The sequence below is a fragment of the Solea senegalensis genome, linkage group LG1, assembly GCF_019176455.1.
Source record: "Solea senegalensis isolate Sse05_10M linkage group LG1, IFAPA_SoseM_1, whole genome shotgun sequence".
NCBI classification, from domain to species: Eukaryota; Metazoa; Chordata; class Actinopteri; order Pleuronectiformes; family Soleidae; genus Solea; species Solea senegalensis.
The window spans coordinates 15,334,911-15,359,151 of NC_058021.1; the positions used below are offsets into that span (position 1 = coordinate 15,334,911).

At 41.8% G+C, this 24,241-nt stretch overlaps 1 protein-coding gene across 1 annotated transcript; it reads left to right on the forward strand.

The window, feature by feature from the left end:
- Nucleotides 1-1,605: 1,605 nt before the first annotated feature.
- Nucleotides 1,606-18,844, forward strand: wnt9a (wingless-type MMTV integration site family, member 9A). Its single transcript, XM_044021513.1, is given in 4 exon segments — nt 1,606-1,811; nt 13,886-14,145; nt 14,262-14,524; nt 18,069-18,844. Coding segments are annotated over 4 exon segments (1,275 nt in total). The 3' UTR covers nt 18,615-18,844.
- The last annotated feature ends 5,397 nt before the right edge of the window (nt 18,845-24,241 follow it).

Here is a 24,241-nt window from a genome sequence, read left to right on the forward strand (position 1 = left end):
CATATTATTCATTAGAGAAAAATGGAGTGCACCATCACTTAATCTGTTGTTTATTTTCTCAATTAATCGAGTACTTGTTTCATTCGTAAAATGTCAAAAAATGTTAATAAATGCCGATCTGTGTTTACCAAACCTGGAGACAGTGACGTTCTCGAATGTCCAAAATAAAACTTTTTTTTTGATTACTATTATATGGAGCAAAGAAACCAGAACATTTAAGAAGCTTGTTTTAATGATTGAAAAAACCCTCAAACCGCTTAATTGCTTATCAAAATAGTTGACGATTCATTTAGTAATTGATTAATCAAATAATCTCGGCAGCCCTAAAGTGAACAAAATGGCATATCAACATGTTGTCTGCAGTTGTCAGCAGAAAACAACTGTTTAAGTAGATTTCATGAACAAACCCCAGCCCTCGTTGAATTGCTGGGTTCTAATCCTCAGTGTTCTTTTATTCATAGCAGCGTCTCTCCAAAGCTAACAACCCACCAAGCATTAAGTGTAGTAGCCATGAATTAATGGTCTTGTTCCCACTTGTTATTAAAGGTTGGCCACAGTTTAATGATCTCATTCCCACATGTTATTGTTTCGTGGCCACAACTTATTGATCTCGTTCCCAATCATTATTATTTCATGGCCATTTTATAGTATTTTTTCCACCAAATGTCACCAAATGGGCTCCATAGTCAACGTAGTACTTTTTATGCAGGAAAAATGTCCATGTGAGCTGTTGGTAGTATTTTGTAGTGTGAAGGTACGGTTATGTCAAACTTGGATTTAAATGATTCAAAGATAATTTGCACCCTGTAAATAAAGGTTTTCACTTAATTAAACAGTTTTTAGTTTGATTATGAAGCTTTTAAGTGCATCACATGTTCTACTTTAGCAGGACTTGGACTTTCCATTGGGGTGACATCGTTTGTTTCAATCTGAAAATGCAGAAATTTGGGTTATAAAGTACAACACCTTTGGTTACTCTCAACCATTACATACAGTATATACGCCTGTGTTTGACTGGGATTTAGTCGATATGCTGCTTGCTCAGTTAAAACAAGACGTTTTTCTTATTTTTGTATCATACATTAAGGGCCCACCCCTCAGGTGCTTATAAGGCAACAAAAAAATTACATTTGCACAGATGTTAATCCAATATTTCAATACCTTTTAAACAACACATTTAAAACTAAATATTCTGCCGTTTCTCACACAAACTTGGCAAGTTTTTCTTGCTTGGCAATCAGCACACATACATTTTCCAGAAAAGCACTGTGCATCCACTTTAAAAAAAAAAACATCCCACGTGGAAATACATGGAAAAAGATTTAGGAGACTGACAGCAAACAAGCATTTTATCATCCAGTGCAGGTCAAGACTGACATTGTGCACAAACATTGGCAGCACGGTGCTGCTTCTATGACTCACAGGGGACAGACAGTCATGCCAATCATATAAATCTATAGACAACTGCGATTGTTTCTGTTTATCTTCCTGAAGTGACTTGTGAATAAGTTCAGCTCTCTCTTTCTGTGTGTGTGTGTGTGAGTGAGTGTATCCCCCACCTCTCTCTCTCTCTCTCTCCCTCTCTCTCTCTCTCTCTCTCTTGTGATGGGAGGAGCGCAGCTCAGCTCCTCTCTCTATAAGAAGTGTTGAACATTGAGCAAAGGATTTTACACAGCTACTCAGGAGAAACGAAATGATCTGCCCTGGAGCCGCAGCAAAATGCTGGATGGACACCTACTCCTGGGATGGTTATCATTCACAGTTATAGTGCATCTTCTCAACTTGCCTGGACCGACCGCAGCATATTTCGGGTAAGCACTGACAGACAGAGAAGAGTATGATGCTGCTTTCATTGATTTGATTGGCTCCTGACTTACAAAGCCGGTGACAACTTATTGACTTTTCCCCCCTCTCCCTCCTTTTAAGTCTCTAAGTCCCCACTTTTTTTTTTTTATTTTTTGAACAACAAAAGTCAGTTGTTTTGAAAGCATGTTTTGATTCCACTCAGGTCAGTGAGGTGTCACTTGGCCGCGGTTGCGCAGCGCGCAGCGGCCTCACAGCTGGTGGCTGCCTGCAGCAGGTTGTCTGCACATGATTTGGCTCCACTTAGGTTTGCTGACAGTCACTTTTTGGAGACAGAAAATGTCTAAGCAGGCTAGGAAACCGCATCTATTCAAACTAGATGGACGCAGCCTTGAGTTCATCCCCATTGCCCACCCCTGAATTCCCCCGGCGTGATTGAATGGCAGGTAACGGTGCGCAGTGATTATCTTGCGCAACTAAGATCGGATCCTTTAGTCGACTCTGAAAACAGCCGCGGAGGGAAAGGTGAGTGTAAATGCCTCAGACTCAACAGCTGGTAACAATAAAGCAAACTGACTGAGTGAGTGAACTAGTGGCCGAAACGTCTGCTCAGCTTGCACAGAAAATTCCCCCATCCAGCATAAACATATCACACAACTCCGGCAGAGGTTTTGGGTTTTTTTTCTTTCCCTGCTGCCTCCATCAAGTTTAAAAAACACTTTGGAACACGTGTCGGGAATTAATCTCAAACATTTAGCTTTTCGCGAATCATGTTGTATACTCAATGGTGTTTGATTTAGACATAGCGCAGGGGTGTGTGTTTCAGAAGCAATGCCCACAAAACGCCTTGGATTCTAGGTGTATCCCACTATGACCTCCACTTAAGAGTGGCAGCTACAGTTTAACTGTGCACTGAAGTTACTCCACTTGTGTCTGTAAGTGCATTTTCTCTCCTCTGCCTCAACTGACAATAAATGTGTTTTTGCAACACCTTTCCAAACAGAGTTTCAAGGTGCGTTACGAAGAAAAAAGAATCATCAAATGTCAAATTAAAGACTTTGAAAGTTTGCGGCGCGATATGTGAGATTTAAAAGACAACACCGAGGTCATTGAACGAGCAGCAGTTTCACCTCGAACAAACTTGCTTCCTAAAATGATCGAGGTGGCATCACCTACTCAACAGAAGCAAGCTCTTGGTGTCTTGGTGTCTTTTTTAATCCCTTCATTGTGTGTTGATGGAATTGTTAGTGAGGCGCAAGGAGACACATGGCTGTAGGGCTGCAGAGTGATGACACGCGAGGACTTTCGAGCAGAGTCAAATTTACGGTAGGTACGGGTGTTTTGTGCGGGATCCAGGAGTGTTAGGTGATCTGGGAACACAGTTCCCTCAGGGTGTGTTACTCTGGTGTGTTGGACCCGTCGACCTGTTGAAGTGGATCTCACTTTCATCGGCTTATCCTAAATAAGGTGTAAAAGTCTCGGGAGGCCAGTCAAAACATACAAGCACGTCAGGTTTTGGAAGCACTTGAACACTCGTTAGACATCAAAGAGTCTGAATAACCCAGATCGCTGAGAGTTACACCCAGTTTTTCACATTTCTGGGTAAATGTTGTTCTCGTGGGTGTTGCACCGAAGTGTTGGCACTCAACTTTGGAAACTGGGTGATGCAAACACGCTGTATGGCACCTGTAACAGCCCTTCCGCACGCTGGAAATATCACGGCCGTTCACAGTTAAACGTCATCATCTGTAATGCTCGTGCATATTCTATATGAGGTACTTTCTCCGTCTCTGTCTTTGGTTTCAATGCAGCTCTAAAGTTGCATTACAGCGACAAATGTGACCCCCGGCTCTGTGTTTCTGCCTCCCACCCTGTTGCAGTGTCAACTTTGGCAGGCAGTGTGTATTACAGTGGCCGTGCCAATTTGGCACACACATCTGCCTTAATGGTCCCAGTGGTAATGCATATTTACTTATTCAGTTAGCACTTGTTTTCAGTTTCTTCTGTCAGTCTGTTCTCTATCTGTGGCCTGTGTACGGAGAGACATGTGGTATTACAATACTCCTGATTTTCTCGGTGAGCCCGGTGAGAGAGGAATATGAATGAGTGTCAGTGAATGATTTAGCCCTGCGGTTGAGGAACATGGAACATACTGAGAGAGAATGCACAGGTGACACAGATACAAATGTGACTGCCCCCCTGGCCAACTTCCCAGAAATTGGACACCGGTGACACTCCGGCACAGTCCTGCTCAGCTTTGACCGTGGTACATACTAACATAAACCTGTTCAAATAAATATTCCATGAGCACAAGGCATCCTAGGGCCTCCTGGGTACTGATTTACTCAAAATAGAGGGTCAATGTTGCATACCCAATTTCCAGAGTGCGGTGGAGCGTAAGTGTAACATAAACACAATCTCTCCTGCCCATAGTCTGCACAGCTGAGGGTGGGGTGGGATTCCTGGCGTAGTCAAGCACCCGCTTAAATTGTCATCCTTTGCCACAAGAATGTGAGCGCTCATTTTCTCTCCCTCAGCCTGTTGTGGCAGGTGCTGGTTCTGCTCAATCCGTTATCATCAGAGTTTGAATTGGAGATGTTTATCAAGCTTTCGCTACGTGACTTCATAGGTCACAGCACCTCGGCGAGATCCAGGGTAAACTGACAGGAGGAGGAAGTGATTTGTTTGCTCGTTTGACCTCGTCACGGCTCAGAGTGCTGACTGTCTGTGACAACTCTGCTGATTTAAATTTTAGTTTCAGTGAAATAGCATGTCATTCTGTGGTCTAGTAAACCACGCCGCATGTTGGTCCAAACACTGCGTCAAGAGTTTGTTTTTATTTAGTCCATTTGTGATATATATATACAGGAAGGTTGCCCACAGTCATGCAGCAGGGATTTACCAATCGCTGCGGCAACACAGCATCTGCAGGAAGCAAAATACGCTGGTTGCTGTCGCTCCACTAATTAATTGCTATGATTACTTTGTACAGTGTATCACCAGCTCGCTCCAGACGAACAGATGTGTGATCGTTCTCCGCACTCCTTCAAGTGAGGCAGCGTGCCAGAAACAAGAGGAAAAAACAAATAGGATGCGTGTAAATAAACCGATGAGGATGTTTTTTTATTGTGCAGCTGTAAAGCGGTTTTAATCACTGCTGTGAATTAGTTCCTGGTGCGTATCAAACAGCAGTTTGTTTTAAAGGAGCCACATTTTCTTCTCGCACAGCACAGTAATGTTACAACTTGTTTTTTAAGTGGCTCCATGTAAACATTCTTTCGTATTTGCTGCCTCCTCTCTCTCTCTCTCACTCCCCTCCCGTCAACCGGGTTCGCCCGGCTCATGTGCGTGCCGGCATCCCTGCAGTGGTTTGTGGGAAGCTGCTGGGTGATTACCACTCATTAGGAGCAGCAGAGTTAGTGTGGACTCAGGCTGGCGTTGTCTGGCAGACAGTGGTGGCGGGCATCTCATTACCAGGCCTTAAGGACTGATTAGCCCTGACGTGCAGCAGGGCGGGGAGCCCCATTGATAGAGGGATTTCCCAAACTTCATAGGATATCCTGTGGCCATAGCCACACCTCATAGGGTATCACTTTACTGTGAGACAAGAAGATAGGATTCTCTCAGCACTGGTGCTATGACCTTGCAGTGTGGTGAGATCATGCAAAACTGGAGGCTTAGATAACAGACCCCAGAAAAAGCAGAGCTTTGTTTACTTTATATTTCTGTTTGATAAGTCCGGATTTGAACTAAGCCCGGCTTTGCTTTGACTGCTCTGCTCTTTGACATCTGTCTGTAAACGCCTGCTATTCCCATGGATGCCACAGGGTGGTGCAGTGTGTTCTGAGAGGGCAGGATGATCCTCAATCAGCTCTTTTCAACCTGTTTTGTGTAACAGTAGGAGAGTGGGAAATGAAATGTCTAAACATCACATCTAAAGGCAGCCAAGTGAGTGCAAAAACTGGGGGGAGGGGGAAAAAAAAAAGGAAAAGAAAACACTTCTGTGCATGTTTAGTTGTGGTCAACCTGCCTGAAAGTGTGCGAGCTTACGGAGCAAAAATTCATCTATGCATAGTGTTACTGTTTATTTTACAGCTTGAATCATCAGAAACTGCACATACACACCAGCGATGTGCTGTTATAGAATAATGACATGACTATTTTTAAAAAAAACAGAGGGTTCGATGAGGGTTGTAATCTCTGTTATGCCCGGTATATATCGCATCATAGGACCTGCAGTTCTGGTTTAATCAGCTGCGACATGTTTTGTTTTAAAAGGATGGCAGCTCCAGCTCTGTCCCATTAGTCAGCTGTGCACACGAGTGGTGGATAGTCGGAAGATATGGGAGGGAAACTCCCATTGAAGGAAACTCCTGTCGGCCAAACTGCATGCATAATGATCTTTGCAGATGGAGCTGGAGACATGGGTAATTTGCAAAACAGGAAAACTAATATAGACTCACGATACTTTTAGTGGTCAGGCATTGATGAGATGATGCTTGTTAGTGAGACTGCCATGTCCTGTGTTTTCCATTCTTGACCGCAGGCAAATTTTCTCGGCCTGATTTGTGGGGAGTGAAGAGACATGGTATGTGCTAAGATTAGCTGATCGACAAAGTCTCATTATTATATGTATATACTGTGTATATATATATATATATATATATATATATGATATACATATTTTTATCTTCTAAAAATATGTGTGCGTGTCCTCATGTCTAACAAGTGTGTGTTTTTAATTAAAAAATCTACACCAGTTATCATAAAAACATAAAGGCCTTCCATCTCACACACTTGGTTAATTAATAATATGTTTTATTTCTTGTACGTAGAACTGCATCATTCTGCATGAACTTATCCCAATAATCACATTAGAGCCAGGCAGATTCATGCCTCTCACTTATTCAATATTTCAGTATAGGTGTGACAGATCTCTGAGACGTCTGCTGATGTGAATACAGAAAAGGGACGTTTTAAAAATTGTTCATTGTGTTTGTAAAAAACGAAAGTAGAGACCACGATCATCTCTGCTCCAAGTGGATGAACAACCAATGTGTACATGTAAATTCAATTCCCGTGTCAGCATCAGTCAATCAAAAACACATAAGGCATATTTATCCATAAAGCCTGAGCAATAGTTTCACAGCAGACACAGTCAGACTGACATGAATGTGTCTGGACATGATCGATGTTCACCACTGCGATCATCAACCCTTGAGGAGTTCTGTGGCCTGTCAAAAATGGCCTATGTGTATGACATTCAACTGGCTGACACAAAGTGATTAATGAGCAGCATGTATGAATAGTGATACTGACAGGTTGTGTTTTAACTTGAACATCATGTCTCTCCATTATGGATTTAACAGCAGCGGATTAAAAACAGCCTTGTGTGCTTTTGCATATTTTGTATTTTGGGTAATGCGGGCCTTTCCGGAACAATAAAACCCCTCTCAGTAATAAGAGTAAATAATGGTTAATGAACTCAGCCACTTGCAGTTACTGAGGCATGACTGATTCAAAACAGCCACTGTTTTGTTTTGGATTTTGTGGTTTGACTTCGTGTGCTCGGTTTACTCACAGAAGTGCTTTTGGCCTTTGTCACAAGAAAAAACCAAAACACCAACGCAAACCCACTCTTTCTGAACATTAAATGTCTGCTTTTTGGAATTTGCTAACTGTCAAACTGTTGTGCTTGCCAACCAAACAACCGTACCCTGGGTCTTGAGTCAACATGTGCGAATTGGCGAGAATTGAGCAAAGTGTGTGTGTGCCTGAACGTGTTTGGTGTGCGCTGGTACAGCACTCCTCTGTGCCATGGTGTAAGCTAGAACAGGGGAGTCATGCGGACACTGCTGTGCGCCCAATCTGTGCCAGTCACACAGTGACTATAACTGAGCTGCTGACCTTAGAAGCCTTGAGTTCTCACATAGCAGTTAAACCTCTTACCTTGCACCACACTCCCTTCCCCAAACCAAGCTTGTGCAGCCCACACTTGCATTTATGTCTTTGGATTAAAAAAACAAAAACATGTATATATATATATATATATATGTAAATTTAGATTATAGAGATTGATTTTTTTATCAATCAACACATGCAATTCAAATATCAAGAGAGTAATTATCAAGGACGTGAGCCAATCAGTCAATTAGTGGGAGTAGTCTGACACCGGCCTATGTGGTGTGTGAATGACCAGAAGAGACAGCAGATGACATAACTCTGGGTCATATCCTGTTAAGTCATGCAAGATAGCGGACTTTCCCCTCTTTACGTTGTGGGTAGCAGTGCGTCTAAGCATTGCATGACATTCCCACACTTTACAGAAAGGCTTATTATACAAATAATACTGACTTACTAAGTCCCCAGGCCCCTACCACTTTGTTTTCAAAGTCATTTTGTCATGTTACTGTACTGTGTCAGTCACAGCTTGTAGGAGTAGTCACAACACCCAGTGCTTTCAACCAGTGACTAATCTTATCTTAGCCTCATACATAATTGTTCACTCTTTGCCCTATTTCTGGTTTTAATGAGTTAGGGAATGAACGGTGTCACTATGGAGAAAATAGCAGGATTTTTTTTAACTCCTTGGAGGTGGACAATAGCCTGGAGACTCCCTGTACCGGAGAGCCTTTTGACACTGATTCATGATTCCTACAATTATTCAAGTCTAAGCAGTGGAGAACATTGTCAGCCCTAGTTAGAGGGGGACAGAGGGAAAACACCACACACACTAACATTCCTACTACCTTTGGCATGGCCTGGGCTGTGATACACCAGATGGGTCTTGGGCAGGGTGGTCTGAAGTTTATCCAACATTTCTGAAAAAGCAGACCCCCCGCACCCCACCCCCCCATCCCTTCCACATCCAGAAAAAAAGGAGCACTTTAAACATTGTGAGGGCAGGAGGAAAAAGTGAAAGAGAGAAAAGGAGATCAGCAGGGTCGAGTGTAATTTCCATACAAAACCTTTAATAATAATACTATGATTTTTAGTTTCCACAACACACAGATTCGTCTCAGGTTTGGACAGTAGTTTTGTCTCTTTTTTGACAGCTGAACTCTTCCAGGGCACATGTTCATGTCTGTCATTGTCTTGTGTAGTCGGTTACTTTCATAGACAGCGGTGGTTTTGTCTAGAGAAGGCTTTGTTTTGAGCCAACAGCTGGGTGGAATGATTGGCATTCGTTTAGAGTAATTGGCCAGTGGGAATGGGGGGTGGTGGGGGTGTTCAGAAAAGAGGAAAAAAAGAAAAAAGAAAGAATGAAGGAAGGAGAGGGGGGTTGGTTGTGATCTTGAGGACACCAGACCACACAACCTGCAAGTTCAGGCTGATGGAGAAACTGTGGCTTTTGTTGCTTTTTCTGCATGGGCGCGTTCAGCCACGACTGACTCTCTTGTAGGTGTTGACTTAAGGTTGTAAGTGCCCATATGCACACACACGCACACACACACACACACACACACAAACACACGCACACACACACACAGAAAGACTGTATCTGCAAACGTATAGCCAACACCTGTGTGACTGCAGTGGAGTGGAGGTAATAAACAATAAACAGCCGCTGGTTAAAAGTTGGTCGCTGTCTTCATTCTTATTCTCATAACTAACACAGTGGCAGATAAACAGTCAGCACTAATAACTGGCAATGACACTGTGGTAGAATTGGTGGGGCATTTAAAGAGTAACTGATATCTGCTAAAACAATAAGCAGACAAATACAGCATAACAAAACCTAGACATCTTCATTTTCCATAATATAAAACAGCTAAAAGTGTGAAATTCTTATGTTTTAAAAGCTGGAAGCATAAAACTCATTTGATGATTTGCTTAAATAGACTTTCTTTGTAATCAATTAACTACACTGACATAAATAATGACTCCACTGTTCCAGCAAAGTAAGATTTTTGTGTCCACTCTCTGAGGGTTTAGTTGTTATTACCCTTATTTAACTAGTTACATACCGAGCCAGGGAGGAGCGATAAGAATTACCAGCTGAGAGTCTCTTTCAGGACTGTAATGTAAAGCTGGAGCAGGGTTGATGAAGTTTAGTGCACGTCAATGATTTCCTTGAGTGATAAACTCTGTGGCTCCGCAATGTGAAATGGAGGCATTTTCACTCAACCCCACTGCATTGGAAAATGTATTTAAAGTAAATACTACGGGCAGTGGGAGGTGCTGACAGGTGGAGAGAAAGGGCTAAACAAACGATATCGAGGGAGGTGCGGCATGAGAGTGTGTTAGTGATATTTGCGCGGAGTGTGTAGAGGCAAGTGTGTGAATGGGAGCCAAAGCTGAGCAAACACCAGCAAGAATCGCACCCCACATAGGATAATAAGGAGTTTTAATATGTTGTCGTCGGTGTTGGTGTCCACACGTAAAGTGGGGTTGCTGTGCCGCCGACTCAAACAAAAACACCCACAGAAACAGGCCCTTGATATGAAAACACAAAGTTAGGAATTTTTCATTTTGGTGGAGATGACTGTGCTTCTCTTTTTTGTCATATACATCTTTTATGAGGAAGCAATTACAATCTATTTCTTAAAAACACTTTGACTTTACAGTTGCAGAAGTACATGTGTTTACAGGTGGTAATGGTTAAAAAAAAGATAAAAGCCGTGTATCTGTTAAACATTCTCAAAAAGTTTTGAGAATTCTTCATAATACAAATTATTTTTCCATTAAATTGATTTCAACTGATGAATCCATATGTTGTAAGTATATATCCTATATACAGCATATAATTGATAACATTGAACCTTTAGCTACAGTTTACATATCCTTACGAACAGATAGAGCGATAATCTTTGGGCTTCACTGGGTTTTCAGCTCGTTAAATTTCAGATTTAAAATGGTTTTTGTGATCCAAGCCTGTTTTCCAGTTCATCTTTTCCTGTAAGCGAGTTGAATCGATTCATTGTTCAGCCAACAGCACAGTGATATTTTCTGTTATTTTTGCAGATCCTCATATTGGAATGTGTGACCCTTTTGTGTGACAACAGGGGTCACAGTACCACATCCAGGGAAAATATTGTCTTAAATGAGCTGCACATTTGAATTCAAGAGGAACGATTGTAATCCAAACCTCGGCTGAGTCAAAACAGCACATCCACTAAGAGGACAGACAATCTACAAAGAGAAAATAAACAATATCAGTGTGTACATCTGTAATAGTATGTGACAACTGGTCTGCCGCAGAGTGGAAACACGCAGAGAGCAAACCGCAGCAAATAGTGTCTTCTCAGGAGGCGTGAAGAAGTGCTTCTCCACTCTCAAATCTCTCGCCCTGCACACTTCACCCGCAGGCATTCAGATAGAAACGCGTCTTTGTGTAAAAAGGCTGCACAGACAGTAGCGCCGCTGAGATCGGTGTCATGTCATCTTTGGCCTCCTTCCAGCTCTGCTCAGACCATCTTTTTTGTCTCAGACAGGCAGACGTCACACAGACAGTTGAGGCCCGTCACTCTAATGGGCTCTTGTTTTGGCAGGCATGTGGGCTTTTAGAAGATTTGACGCCGATACGTGCAACTATCCATGTCTCACTCAAGAATGTCCACATCATGTTGGTGGTTTTGAGTGAACACACACACACACACACACACACACACACATATAGTATCAAGCCAGTGTAATTAATATTTCTTTGGTCATTTGTTGTCTCATGGTGTATTTGAGAAATACCTTGAAATTTTCCTTGAGACTATTGTTTCAAATGGACTTAGGCGGGTACTCCACATGGCGCCATCATTCAATCCCTGGTTGGTTGCTTACCATTGAAATGTTGTGGAACGATTGTCAGTCATATGTATCCTACTGGTCAGCTGGAATTGTTTGCTTTGGCACATTAAACGTGTTTCCTTGGCATTGTTAGCACAGTGAATTTAAACAAAGCATGAAACAAAAAGGAAATTATTCCGAGAGAGACACGGTTCTGCGTCTGCGTCGCCGTGCTCTGTACGCCTCAAACCATACATTTTTTTTTGCTCTCAGAGTGTTTTGGGAGAACAATCTCTGTCAAGACACGCCTTGCCAGGTTTCCATTTGGAAATTCATAGCTGTCAGACAAGTTAAAGAAAGGCAAATACGCTTTGTAAAAAGGAAACCATTGGACCCAATCTGAAAGCAAATCCCGACGTCTTTGATTTGACTGTTCAGATTTTTAACTAGGCTGTGAATGCACGGCACACAGACAATATTGTGGAGCATATGTGAACTATTAGTCCATTGGTATGAAACTGAAGACTCAAAGTGAAACATTTCAGTCAGTTATTGGACTTAGTAAAACAAATCTGTTGTCGAAGAACTCCCGTGACCCTGTGCTCGGGGCTGCAGTGAATCTGAGTGGTGACAGAACGTTGTGTGAGGAGCAGTAATGAAGTAATGTAATGTTAATGTACATCACCAATCAACACTTCTGCTACATTAACTAAACTGGTGTGAACATTTAGCAGGTGCCCGGCATCTTTATAAAAAAAATAATATTGCAGGATAATTTCTTTTACATGCCTAGCTGTGCTAAACCGCTTGCCAGGTTTCCCAGTCACTGTGGTTACTCCTCGCAGTCTTTTTTTGTAGTTGGCTGCATCGGCGTTTTTCACACTCAAGCAGGGATTGACAGCAAATCCAAGAATGTCCGTGTAATGAATTTTTAATATTATAATACACATCTGTATGTGTTTAGATGTCGGATAACGAGCAAATGGCTATAGAAACTAATTTAAGACATGAAAAGGTTTAAATGTTTCATATCACGTTACATATAACACATAACGTTCGCGTGCTAAAACGGGACACTCTGAAGTATCCCGTTTCTCAGACTGGCTGTCATTTCATGCCCTGTATCTGAAAGACATTATTATCCAAAGCTGGGAGCTTAAGATAATAATGGAGGATGAAAACGTACATCGCAACCTACGACAGACGTAAGAGGTCAACGTGCTGCGTTTCACCGGCATTAAGCGAGAAGTCAACCCGCACACGAAACTGTCTGCAGAGACACACTGGGCCCGTGGACTTTTGTGAGTTCTGTAAATCCATTTATTCTTCAGTTTCACTTTAAGGGTGTCAGAAGGAGGCCAGAAATGACACATAATGAACAACTACGGTGCCAATCCTGTCAGTTGGTGTGACCAAAATGGTCACAGGCTGACAGTCGTGTCCCCTGTGTGTGTGTGTGTGTTTATGAAAGTAAAGCTGTTTTCCCCATTACGACCTCAGAACACTGGTTGTCCATTTTGCCAACAATGTGGCAGTCCCCGCTTTGTGTTTTATATACGCTTCCCTTAAATAAACTGACGAAAAGGAGCGCAAGTCTACCACATGTTCTCCATACCATGTTTATAAATGAAATTTCTGCTTGTTATTTTTCAAATGGATGCCAGGTTTAAGATTCCAAATACCGGACTTTTGTTACGGGGATTCTATAACAAGCGTGTGTCAAAGCTGCTGTGTGATCATGTTTAAATCTAAACAAGTTAGTGACCGCCACCCACTACGCGATATGATGAAAAATATTAAACCGAGTCTCCGCAGGCTACTGTGTCACATAGTGTGAGGGTCATGCCATGCATGCCGTTGTTTGAAATATGTCCACATACCAACCTGAATGCTTCATTGTTTATAATATACAAATTATAATCTCAAAAAAATGCAAAGACTGTGGATAATCAAGCACTGATTCGACTATTTGTTTCGCATGATAAAAATCAGGGACAAAGGGGATGCCAGAGAGTAAATGAAAAGAAATAACTCTTCCACCTCTGCAGAGAATTCACTTTATACACACACACACACACGCCTGTGCTGGAGGTTGATCTCCGGCGAATGTTGAATTCCCCTGATCATTAACCACTGAATAGCTGCATTCATTTGAACATTAACCAAAAGTTTTAGCATTATATTCCCCAGCTGTGTCTCCTGAGCTGTTTACGTAGCACATCTTTGCAACTCTGCAAGCTGTTCATCCAGGAAGGCCAACATCCTGTTCTTTATTTGATACTTTATCAAGATGTATCCAGTCCCACTGTGTGGCGTGTTTAAACTGACCCGAGTGTGTCTGTGATGTGATTTTTCCCTCCAGGTTGACAGGTAATGAACCGTTGTCTATTCTGCCACTGAACTCTCTACCAGAGGAGAGCATGGGCAGGGCCCACTACAAGCTGTGTGACCGGCTCAAACTGGAAAAGAAACAGCGAAGGATGTGCAGACGAGACCCGGGCGTGGCAGAGACTCTCAGAGAGGCTATTACCATGAGCGCCCTAGAATGCCATTATCAATTCCGCTTTGAGAGGTGGAACTGCACCTTAGAGGGGCGCCACCGAGCCAACATACTAAAGAGAGGTATGAGCAGAAGAGAAAGATCAAGTTGCATAACAATTGGATGCTTGACTTCAAATATTAAGCGAATACTTCTCCACATGCTTAATTTCCTTGGACACTCTCCTCTCTCTCCACAGGATTTAAAGAGACAGCCTTCTTGTTCGCTATCTCCTCAGCAGGCCTAACGCATGCATTGGCCAAAGCTTGCAGCGCGGGACGCATGGAGCGCTGTACGTGCGACGAAGCCCCCGACCTGGAAAACCGAAAGGCGTGGCAGTGGGGAGGCTGTGGAGACAACCTGAAATACGCCAACAAATTTGTCAAGGACTTCCTGGGCAAACGCTCCAACAAGGACCTGCGCGCACGCGTGGACATGCATAATACAAATGTGGGCATGAAGGTAAGGATGCACTCTGGGCTAGGGTTTGCTGTTAGTTATTTGTGAAACAATACAAAGATACTGATGACAGCTTTCACATCTAGAGCCACACTAGAAGACATCACACATACAAAGCTTCAGATGGACAAAAACCTGCTTTCTACATTCATTTACTTACGGCACTTTTCTAAAGTTCTAGCATGACTCGGGTCAGCTCGGCTCGACTCTACTTTTTTTTTTGCTTTACAATTAGGTATAGTACCTGGTACCTGGTGCTTTTTTAGTACCTGCTCTGGTGAGGTTCCAAGTGAACTGAGCCGAAACGAAAATGAGACATCAACTGAGACTGAGAGTGTTGTTACTGGAAGAGTCATGACATCCGACACACTATCAAACCCAAACTGTAGATCAGTTAAAAAAGATCCTGAAAACATGCGTTAATCTCCAACTCTTAGCAAGGACATTTCTAGAATCTCAACATTTAACAGGAGTCTGGTGTATTTAGTGACATTTAGTCACTGTTAAAAGCCGGCGATCGTGAGCTGCATCACAACCTCTTCTGCCGTATTTTAGTTCAGTGACTCCGGTCACGCAGGAAGTTCTGAACTAATCTTTTTCATGATCCAGTACACTGAAAACAACTGCTTTCTTTGCTCGCCACTCGTTTGTGTCGCATATAAAAGGTCACAGCAGTTTCGTGTCGTGTAGTATTTCATGCTATGACGACCCCGCACATATTGAGATGGTAGTACGAAGTCATGGTAAAAGGACGTGCCTGGTACCCAGACTGTGTACAGTTCAGACCAGTAGTGCTAGAACGGTATAGTGGAAAAGTGCCATTAGATGGGGATATTTTTTTAAATCTTTTTGGGAACGCAGTCCAGGTGTGACAGAGCTCAGTAAATATGTGTCGGCTCATGACACGACCACAGCTCATTTTAGACAACATGGCCTTGCGTGACCGTGCTGCTACTCATATTACTGGGTAACACATGACTACAACAAACTGTTCACAATTGTGACAGGAGACATAAGGTGTTCTAGCTTTGTTACAGTGTCAGTGGTCACACTCCAGACAGGAGGCCGATCCTCAGGTGGAGGAGCTCTTTTCTCTTTACCCCCGTCTGTCTTTGATTATGATGACTGTGGGCGAAGCATTCCACTGACTTTATATGTCACTGTCAGTTCACTAGTAATGAGTAACTTCCTCCAAGCCTGTAAAAGCAGTTACTTCTGCTGCCACAGCTGATGGAAGAGTGAATATTGGACTATTGCACTATGTCTGTTCAATGTGACTTAAATAAATGTTTGAGAACACGTTCACTATATCAGCTGTACAATTTAGTACAACATTTAGTTTAAAGCTTATCTGAGAAGAGAAGTCGATCGGTTGTTTGTAACAATGACGTTGTAACAGAATTAAGTATGACATGAGCTTGGCAAACAATACAAAATAATAACAAAACAAGACATAGTATAGTTAGCCCAACTGTTAACCTTAAGTTACCTTTATGGCATGAAGACAGCGATGCACACCTGAATCGAACCAGGAAACACTCAAAACCATACCAGCTTGAACAGGGCCAAAGTTCATTTAGAGTCACAGTCAGTATTTAAACAGAAATGTTGGCTAATTACTTCAGGTACATGGTGGGAAAATTGTGATAATACAACGCTGTTTGAGCTCTGGGGCAATTATGTAGACAAACAGCAGCATGAAGTGCCAATTCATTCAGAGCCTTGTACCAGATATACTGTACCGTAGCCTACTGTCTTTGCTTTTGTAAATAAAGAGATTAAACACTACAGTCTGGGAAGTGACTGCCGTCCAAGACAAAACACACTGTCCAAATATACCGTTAAACTGGCCGCAGAAGAATTTGATATGACCATTGCAGAATGGCTTTGATAGTTAGTTCAATACAGGGCATCTTAGGAGAGTGAAATTACTCAAAAAAGACTTTAAAGATGCGGAAAAGGAGTCGCACTGATTAGAGGTAATTGCTGGTGTAAATTTGACGAAATGTGAAAGTGCTCATTAGTCAATCTTTGCTTTAGTCGTTCTGATTAGATAGGCAACAAACGCTATATCGTGCTCTGGCACAACCCAACAGTTGTTTGAGGTGAGCAAATATGGGCTTTTTTTTCATCTTGGACGTAAAATAAGAAAGGGAATGGTCTTTCCAGCCAAAGCAAACTAAATGTCTGGAAGCTGTTACTTTTACTCAGCTTTTCTCATTTTGTCAAGATTTTCATTTGGTTTTCAAAGTGAATTATAGCAGAGGCACACTTCCCAAATGTTAGCAAGCGTAAAACTCTCCCAAAAGGCCAATGCAGACTCTTCCTTTTTCGCTTGGCTCTCTGCAAACTCTCAGTAGAATCTATTTGTGATAAAAGATTTACTGCATCATGTCTTTGCTTTTTCTTGCGATTTGCACATGCAGTGAGATGCACCGCATTAGGTCAGAATGAATTCCCACATGGCGGATGGAAATGGAATGTGCTACCCTCTTCTACGACCTCCCCAACAAAAAGCTGACCTATTACTTTTTTTCTTGACCTGCTGGTGTGATGAATATGCACTTCCTGTTCCCTGACCTCCTCAATCTCTTTTGCAGTGTCTGAGAACAGAACTGTTGATGCTATCTGAACCTAATCTCAGACTATGTGTTATTGTCATTGACTTTTGAACACGCACTGCTTTTGTCATTTGGGTTGTGAAGTGAACACTAGCTGGCGACTAAGAGGTCCAGTAGTTTTGAAGTAACATGTAGTGGTCATCTTAGCTGACAACCTCCATGTTTCACATGCAATCGTGTATGATTTCTTTATTCATTCATTGTCTGCTGCTTTTTAAGCTAATCCCAGCTGACATAGTTCGCCAGTCCATCCCAGAGCCAACATTAATGCAAACTCCATACAGAAAGGCCTGAACAGGGATGCAAACTGGCAACCTTCTTGCTGCGAGGCAACAGTGTTAGCCATGGGTGCTACCGTGTTAATACGTCATTGATACTTTTTCCCCCCTAATGTTTCGCATCACTTGCTCACTGTGTTTTTCTACAATTATAATAGATGATAGCGACAAACAACTTTGGCTGTAGAAAACACACTGCCTTGTCAAAGGATGATAATAGTAGCCATTGCACGGCTGAATCACTGAACTGTTTATTTGTGGACTATTTGAAGCAATAACCTCCCCTCACTTAACATAATAACAGTTATTGAGTTTAATCAAAATGTCAGTGGTTTATCATAACCTCCAACTATTATCCACTTATGGTTTTATTTGAGGCCTTAGACAAAGTGTTACATTGTTCTCTTAAAATTCAGAAGCAACAAAATAAATTCTCCCCTTTAATTACATGAAAAGAGGAGTGACTATCAATTTTCTATGATTTCTGTCCTACTCCTCAACCAGCACCCTGTACCTCTATGATTTAATTGTGAGGCTACCTGGGTATTTGGCTCTTTGAAGTGCTGCTTACCAAACAAAGGCTCAATAAGCTATAGTTTTCTTTAATTTTTCTTGGATGTGAACAGTTTTTCTTTGTCTCTGAACCAGGTAATTAAGGCTGGAGTGGAGACCACTTGCAAATGCCATGGCGTCTCTGGCTCCTGCACTGTCCAGACCTGCTGGAGACAGCTCCTGCCCTTCCATGAGATTGGCAAGCAGCTGAAGCAGCGCTACGAGACCTCTGTCAAAGTTGGCAGCTCCACCAATGAGGCAACAGGAGAGGGCGAGATCTCAACAGGCCGAAACCAGCAGCAGCAACAGCAGCAGCAGCAGCAACAGCAACAGCAGCAGCAGCAGCAGCAGCAGCAGCCACAGCAGCCCCTGCCAGGCCTAAATGATCAGATCCCTCGCACTATGGACCTGCTCCACATCGAGGACTCGCCCAGTTTCTGTAGACCCAGCAAGTACTCGTCGGGCACAGCTGCCCGCAAGTGCTACAAGGATAAGAACTGTGAAGCGATCTGCTGCGGACGAGGCCACAACACTCAAAGCAGGGAGGTGACGAGGCCGTGTCAGTGCCAGGTGCGCTGGTGCTGCTATGTCGAATGCAAGCAGTGCACACAGAGAGAAGAAGTCTATACCTGCAAAGGGTAACCTGTTTCCTTTCAGAACCAGTGGAACAAGTGAACGAAAGGTCATGCTGAAAAGGAGTGGTGGTTTTGATCTCAAACAAGGTTTTGCTTCCACTGTCAGAACAGTGTCTGAACAAAGAGGAGCACGAGCTGATGGAAAAGCAATAAGCACTTTGAGGGATTTCTGTGGGTTTGGGTTTCAGAGGTCCTGTGACACGCCCCCCCCGTGTGTCTGCAGTTTGCATTATTAGACAAAAACCCTTCTCAGACAATTGGGTCAACATCTCAAGCGTTTTTGTCACAGTGTTGTCTTGAAGCGAGTAGCTTTGTATTTTCCTATTATCAGAGCATTTGCATCTGCTTACAAAGAAAACAGATAAGTATCCATTTTATTCAAGGAACGGAAACACCAACAAACAACAGACTGGTTCCTGGGGCTTTACCCCAAGAAGAATGGTGTGCATGTGTGTACGAGTGTGTGAGCGGGTGTATGTATGTATGTACGTGGGCACCTGGTAGGTAACAAAAGGGTGTGGGGGCTTGGAGGGGGGGGGGAGGGTTCCAATGACGACTTTTATGGCGATGAAAACCATATTCAGAGACTGCGAAAACAAGACAGGGTGTATGATTTACTCTACACGCACATATTTACACTAACACACATTGTGTGTTTGCATATGTATGTACATTCAGTTTTATAGTAATTATATTATACAAGCCACTTATCTAACTATGTTAAGACAAACCACTAACCACACAAATGTATGTAGTTTGTGTGCTTTCTCTCACTTTTTGTTTTCTTGATTCATGTTGACAAGGCCCTCTGGAAAGCAGCACACTTTGTCCGTTGTCTTGCTGTGCATAATTTATAGATCCTTTGGGACTACTCCTTCATGGGGAGAAAGAGAAATTCTCATTTTTTTGTAATATAATATGAAGCTGTTACTAAAGTAAATGCAATAACAGAAAATAACTAAACCAGCCAGTTTAGGCTACTCTCAGCCTTGAGCAAACCAGTGTTCAGGGAATAATTTAAACCACTATTTGGATACAATAGAGAGAAATAGTGCAAATGCACATACAATCCAAGTTGGAGATGACAATGGCCTTGTTATTTTAGCCAATACCATTTCAGCAAGTGATCACTTGAACAGCGAACAGTCCATGTGTGACTTAGATCAAAAATTGTGGAGCTCTGCAGAGCTTAAATCTACTTATGAGGACCTTTCTTTTTTTGTTTTTTTATACTTTGAATACTTTGAAGTTGTAAAGAAAACTGTGGAGAACTGGAGGAATGTAGCCCCCTACCATTTCAACTCCATATATCCTCCTCAGCTGCCACAATTCAATTGAGCCATATTCAACATATATATATATCTATATGTATATATATCTATATATACATATGTATATATATATATGTCCAGATATATATACACATACATGCAGTATGTACAGCAGGATCTGCGTCAGTCAGGCCAAACAGAGGCTAAATGGGGTGGAAATCTAACTTGTGAAGATGAAAAAAACCTCACAGCTACTATTTACTATATTCTATACGCATCGTATTTGCATATTATGTTTGGAAACTAACATTGAGGTTCGGCAGATATGCCTCAGAAGTCAGTGTTGACTTAATTTGCTCTGTCATATTGACGCATTGTACACAGTGACACATTTAATACAATAGAAGTCAATCAAATTTGCTATCACTAACTGGTGTGTGTGCAAAAATGACTAAATCTAATTCTAAAGTATACGCAACTACAGAGACGGATTAGTGTTTTGGCAAATTAACATTTTTCAGATGATTGGTAAATATGGCTACAGCTGTCAGCTAGTTAGCTCCAAACACATTGATTTATTTAAGTAGTAGTAGTAGTAGTAGTTCTATAAGTAGTTGCAATAAGGTGGGTTTTGTTACCGTGGCAGGTCACACGTCTGCCCCCACTTATTGAATTACGAAATCAAGAGTTTAATTTGATCCGAAATGCCTCTGTACACACAAATGCAGTCAATATTTCACTATATTCTCAGCACTTCACCTCTGGGAACATAATATAATGTTACACACTATAAGATATAAGATGTTAGATGCCTTGTTTTCGATGGGTGTGAATTAACTACTGAGTGAGGGACCCAGCTTTGTAATATAACGCCATTCACGCACTGAAGCCTTTTTTAAAGTATTTAAAGTTCTGTATTTATAGATACAGTTCAGTGCAGAATCCTTTTTCTTTTTTTGTTTGTTTGTTTGTTTTGGAAATTGTAAATAGCAAAGGTTTCTTCTCCTGTGGTATTGAGACAAAAGTAAGGCACATGTTCATCTCTCAAAAAGCATTGTTCCGCAATGTGGCACCATGACAAACGTCTTGATGAGTGGATTTGCAGATGGTCTAGTGTCTAAAGATGATCACTGCAATGTTTGAAATGAAACCATCGTCCCCCTGCAGCGACAACAACGCATTAGAAACAGTCCGCGTTTGGTTTATTTGTCCCGAGAAGATGAATTCCAAGCATTTTGATATGAGGAGTCATGCCAAATAAAGACTGGTCAAAACATATACATAGAACTTTGCACGCTACATGGAAACCATAATAGCTATGCTGAGACTCGAAGCATAAATGCCTGCTTCCCACAGTTTCTGGTGTGTGTGCGTGTGCTCTCTCTCGCTCATACACATACACACACACACTCGTACACACACTACACTACACTACACTCACTCTACTATTGAATGGATTCAAAACAGGCATGACAGGAATACCAAATGCACACTGTTTGTTTATAGATTGTACATAGGACTAAACATTTCTCCGAGGAGCATGATGCAGCAGCCAGTTTAGATTTTTTTTTTCATCCATACTCTCAAATCCAAAACTCTGCACTGTTAAGTCGTCAGTGGATCATGTACAAAATTCTATTTTGTAGAAAAAAAAGATAAATTATTTTTTAAATATTATGAGCATGTGCTTAGTGTAAATAATGTCAAAGTCTAAATTGATTTTATATTTCCGTTTTTTTGTTGTTGTTTTTTTTTAACTCTGTTTTTTTCTTTTCGGGTGTTTGTTCCTTTTAGGGTGGAGGCTTCAAGAAGCAGTGAACATAAATTTCCTTTCATATCTCGATGTTTGCTGTCATCTAAGCACTAACAATTCCTAAAAAATTCAGAAATCACTGCCAGCCAGCTTTCTTTTATTCATTCACACAATCTTGAGACGTCTCTTTTTAAAATCACACTCATCAACGATATTTTATTTTGTGAAAAAGCCTGGTGCTGTAATGTCAGCCATGTGATACAGTACAAACTGATGATTTTCACGATCAGAACGGACTGGTTTATAATCACCTTTGCATCACTTTACATGTACATGTACCTTTTTGTTGTTAGGATTTGTGCCGTGCTTGTAAAAACAAAACAAAACAACACCAACACATGTATTACCCTTTGTGATGATATTACACGAACAAAACCTTGTCCATGTTCACTTATTCATGTCTTATGGGAACCCTAAATTATTTTCCTCTACCTCATGTGTATAGCTTGTAGGTATAAACAGATCACAAATGACTGGTAAGAATGTATTTAAGTTATTTAACATCTTTGTATAACAAAGGCGAAAAAAATCTGAAATAATAAATGAATTTTTAAATTATGTCATGTGTGGCTTCATTTTTTTCTTCTCCTCACTATTGAAATATTGACCACTTATTAGCCAAGTGATTATGTATTAGGTGCCATGAGGGGGAAAAACTATGACGTGCAAGTTACTGAATTGAGTGTTTTGTAATTTCTTATGATACATAATGCTGGAAACACTAAAATAAAAAAGAACAGATCATTGACAAAAGTAAATACAACCATTGAAGATGAGGTAAGTCATTTGGATGTCACGCAAATGTTCGGAGGATCAAAAATCACACGAATGACAATCCTCAGTGACAATTTACCACATTTACTTCTGAAAAAATCTGTAATTATGAATTACAGATTTTATTCAGCCACTGATTTACATCATTACAAAGTAAACTTGTAAGATGGATTTATTTGCACGGTTCAGACCGAACAGACTAAATAAACGCCTCAAAAACACAGTCATTGAGGGGATTTCCCTCGAGTACTACAGCAGCAAATCAGATGGGAAGGAAATGGGAACCGACCAGGAGGTCTTCAGTTCATATCCCTGGTCTGTTGTTAAAATGTCTGAGGCCCACCTCTTGATAGAAGAATAGTGAGTGAAGCACAAAGGCCTTCCTGCTATGTAATCAGATATCATTGTTGAGGTTAAGTGTTTACAGGAATCCGATCCAGACGTTGCTGGATTTCACAGTTTCAGGCAGGATCACCCTCAGGTTGCTATGACATTTTATATTGATTTAGTGTAAAGTGATTATCAAGGCCTCAGTCAAAGTACACTGCACACGGCCGTGGCAGTGGTGTTTTTGCTCCAATGTCAAACAAAGTTACGATGAAACTAATTAGCGCCAGATATAAACATTTCTGTTTTGGATTTACAGTGTTCTGACAGACGCAGGTGCCGGAAAATTACCCTGCTGAACTGCTATTATTTCAACAAGCTTTATTCCCTCAGCAGACGAGTGGAGATTTCAGGGAGTTTTCTCTCTCAACAGTCTGGCATATCTTGTGGCCTCATCATACGAAGCCTTGACACTGGACTAATCCAAAAAGAAAATGGGGCTTTGTGAATTCAGGCTGTGGCTAGAAGCTTAATGTCCAGTTGGGAAAAGAAAACAATTTCAGTGTGTATCTCTTCTAATACCTACACATCAGTAGGAAAGCCTGTGATATCCCTGACACGTGGACCTAAATCAGCAGTGCAGGAGTAGCACCCTCTTGGTGTCAGCTATTCCTCCCCTGGGTCTTAGCTGCTTCGCTTTAAGAAAGTGAGATGCTTTAATGTAGTTGCTCGCCGGTCTCACCTCTGACTTCCTGGCCTGTACCAGACTCTAATATGAGCTGTAACTTTGCGCTGCGCTGTAATCCGACAACGTTTTGACAGCTGTTACTGTGAAGGAAGTGGGTGCAACTATAAAGCACGGACTGAAAAAAAGGTAAAAGAAAAAGGAAGCATCAACCTCCCAAACTTCTTCTCCTTTCCCCATCACGTCCCCCCGGACTGCCAGACAGTGGACAGATCATTCTTGAACTGTTGAAAGCGGCAGGCGATTTATTTTTCCAGCATCATCCGACTGCACAGGATGTCTGTGCGCAGCGCTGCGGTGGGGGGTGGTTTGTGAGGAGTGTTGATTGTGGTCTACTTGTGCTGGATCGTGCAACTGGTTGCAGAGTTCCTGTCATCACATGCAAAGAAGCAGAGACAATCACGCAGAAAGTCTCGGTGAGAAGTCAACGGAACTGATTCTTAAGAGAAGAATTATGCTTTTTTTGGAGTTCTATTCGACGATCAATAAGTCTGCGACGTGAAAGGAAGCTGCTGTGCTACTAAGAGCAGGTGGTTAGCTTTACTTAGAATAAAGACTGGAAACAGAAGGAAACAGTGAGCCTAGTGACCTCACTGTGGTGAATAGAGTCCAGCAAGGTCCTTAGCCGGGCCAGCAAATGGTTCTGGTCTGGCACAAGTCAAATAAATGTTTTCAAATCACTGGCAATGTGAACATTTTCTGAC